This window comes from Gracilinanus agilis, chromosome 5, assembly GCF_016433145.1.
Source record: "Gracilinanus agilis isolate LMUSP501 chromosome 5, AgileGrace, whole genome shotgun sequence".
Classification (NCBI taxonomy): domain Eukaryota; kingdom Metazoa; phylum Chordata; class Mammalia; order Didelphimorphia; family Didelphidae; genus Gracilinanus; species Gracilinanus agilis.
The window spans coordinates 1,505,957-1,508,761 of record NC_058134.1 but is presented as its reverse complement, the minus strand read 5'-3'; the positions used below and the strand labels follow the sequence as shown (position 1 = coordinate 1,508,761).

Here is a 2,805-nt window from a genome sequence, read left to right as displayed (position 1 = left end):
AGGGGACGGTCACTCGGGGGCTGGAGGGGACGGTCACTCGGGGGCTGGAGGGGACGGTCACTCGGGGCTGAAGGGGACGGTCACTCGGGGGCTGAAGGGGACGGTCACTCGGGGGCTGAAGGGGCTGGTGGCTCGGGGGCTGAAGGGGCTGGTGGCTCGGGGCCGGAGGGGATGGTCACTTGGGGACCGAAGGGGACAGTCAGTCGGGGGCCGAAGGGGCCGGTCCCTCTGGGATCGAGGGGGTCAGCCCCACCTAGCCAGGCCCCGGTCACTTTAGGGCTGAGAAAGGTCTGGTCTTGGCTTCAGCTCCCACGGAGCCCAATCCTGGTCACTCTGGCACTGAGGGGGGCTCCTTGGGGAGGGGGCCACACTAACCTCCCCAGCTGCCCCACAGCCCCCCCCCCCCCCCCCAAAAGCCCAGAGCTGCAGCCCCGGCGCCCCCCAGGCTCCCCCAGCCCAGAGCTGGCATATAGCGAGAGCTCTCGCCAGGCCGAATGTCCAGAGGAGGAGGAGCCGGGGTCCAGGAAGGGGAAGAAGAGCCCAGGCACGAGGCCCCCCCTCACCTCTGTGCTGGCTGGTGTCAGCGCCAAAGTCCATCTGGCCCTCGAGGAGCCCGTGGCCGGCCTCGTCGGCATGTCCGGCGTGCGGGTCATTGTGCAGGACGTGCGGCTGGATCTCGGCCGGCTTCTCCAGGAACGCGTGCAGCAGCTGGTAGCAGAGGAAGAAGCCCACGGCGCAGCCACACAGGAAGGCCAGCAGGCTGGGCACCGTCTTTGAGGCCATCTCCCGGAGGCTCCCCTCTGTGGGATGGGGAGCTCATCACCTGCGCCAGAGACAGAGAGGGGCACGACTAGGGGTGCAGCCACAGATGGTGCAGCCGGACCAAGAGGGCAGAGGGGGGCACACTGGGGCTCTCGGAAGAGCCAGAATGTGGCTGGGCCATCCCGCTGCAGCCAGGATCCTCTGCTGTGGCCGGAGCTCACCCCGCTTGAAGCCCAAGAGGGGTGTGAGGGGGGAGGGGTGGCTTGTCCTTCAGCCTCAGCCCCTCAGGCCAGCCTGCCCAGGGGGTGCCCCAGGGTGCCCACCCGGGTCATTGCCCTCCCCCAGGGCAGCTCCTGGCTGCCCCCCAGGACCCAGAGGCCTGGGATGGGGGTGCCTCCAGGAAGGGGCTCCAGCTGCCAGGGAGGGGTGATGCCAGCTGGCCGGGCCTTATCTCCAACAGGTGGAGACACAGGGCTGGAGGGCGGCCAACAGGGAAAGGAAGCAGGTGCCCACTGGGCAGAACCCGCCCCCAAGCAGGCACTGCCCGTACCCTGGAGGGCCCCAGGCTCCTCTCCCTCAGATCACCCCATTTTACAGCTGAGGCTGGTGGTGCAGCCCGGCAGAGCCCTGGTGCCACTCTGGGTGCCAGAATGGGTCACCGCTGGGTGGTTCCACTTGCCACAGGGCAGTGTCCCCCCTCTCTTCCCAGGGAAGCCCTGGGATGTAGCTGTCCCTCTCTCCCTCCCCAGACCACAAGGGGCCCAAAGGGTTCTCCACTGAGTGCCCAAGGCAAGGGGCGCCTCCTAGTCTGGCAGGGGGGCTCCCCACGGGCTCCAGCCATAAGTGGGGGCACCGGGAGTCTGTCCTGGGGGGTGGAAGGGAGGGCCGGGGCCTAGGGGCACCCTTTAGTCTTGCGGGAGGGAGGGGCTCCCCTTGGGCTCCGGCCGCAGGTGGGGGGCGCGGACCCTGGGGGGGCGTGGCACCGTCGTCCCCTCCTAGCTCCAGGCCAAGTGCAGGGCCCAGCTCGGTCATCCCAGGGCTGGCTGAGCCTCACTCCCCCCTCGAAAGCAGGGTCCCAACCTCTCTCCCATGAGCTTTCCGGACCCCTCCCCCGCCCCGCTCTAAGGAGCCGAGTTCGAGTCTCCCACTTCCTCCCTCCGTCTATCCGGCCTGCGCGGGGCGGGGAGAGGGCCTCTGACCCGCAGCCTCTGGACTCAGACTGGACAGACGGCCTGGCGTGGCCCCGTAAACCTACCTGAGTCCGGTGGCAGCGGCTCCTCTTCGTCGCCCACGTCCCACTTTCCGGCCCGCCCTTGAGGCAGGGCCGCTACCCGCGCTGCTCGCGGCCTCCCAGTTCTGCCGGTGAAACGGGGCGGGCCCAGTCGAGTCGGTCAGAGGCGGAGGGGGGTGGCGGCGCAGGCCGGCCCTGGGCCCCGGGCCCCGCCTCTCCCCTCCCCCCTCTGCCTTCCCCCTTTCCGCCTAGGGCGCAGCCGCCGCCAAAGAGGATCTCGGAGCGGACATGGGGCAGAGGGCGGACCAAGAATAACGCGGAGAACCGGGATTGGTCAGAATGGTGCGGAGGGCGTGGTTAGAGGGCCGCTAGCCTCTTTCGCCCCGCCCCTACAGGACGAGAGGTGGGGGCATACGTCACGTGCCCGGGGAGGAGCTTCGCCGCGACCTCAAAGTCGTGGGGTCCGCCGCCGGGAGGGGCGGGGCTCCCAAGGTCCTCCACGCCTCTTTCTCCCCCTCACCCCCCCCCCCGGGTCGTGCGGTTCTGCGCCTGCGCTGGCCTCCGAGGGCAACCTCGTATCCGTGGGGTCTGTGCCGTCCTATATCAGGAAGGAGCCATTCCGCCACTGGGAGGTGTCGGGGCACGGACCTTCCGCGGCTAAGGGGCTGGGAGCCGGGTGGCCGCTAGACTTTACACGTGGTCCTCAGCCGCTGAACTCCTCTGCGGGGGACGCGGCGGCCTCCGAGCTATGCGCGGTGCTGATGTGTGAGGGGGTGAAGCCCCCTGCCAGCCGGCGCCTCCAGGCAGCCTTC

The 2,805-nt window shown here is 69.6% G+C and overlaps 1 protein-coding gene across 1 annotated transcript in view; it reads right to left on the bottom strand.

Moving 5' to 3' along the window:
* The window catches only part of C1GALT1 (core 1 synthase, glycoprotein-N-acetylgalactosamine 3-beta-galactosyltransferase 1), an 8,390-nt gene extending 6,291 nt beyond the window's left edge, over window positions 1-2,099 (bottom strand). The window contains exons 1-2 of the mRNA XM_044678375.1: window positions 2,018-2,099; window positions 564-823 (exon numbers count right to left, since the gene is read on the bottom strand). Of these exons, the coding sequence (XP_044534310.1) occupies window positions 564-783 (220 nt within the window). The 5' untranslated portion in view covers window positions 784-823; window positions 2,018-2,099. The remainder of the gene's footprint in view (window positions 1-563; window positions 824-2,017) is intronic.
* Window positions 2,100-2,805: the final 706 nt, after the last annotated feature.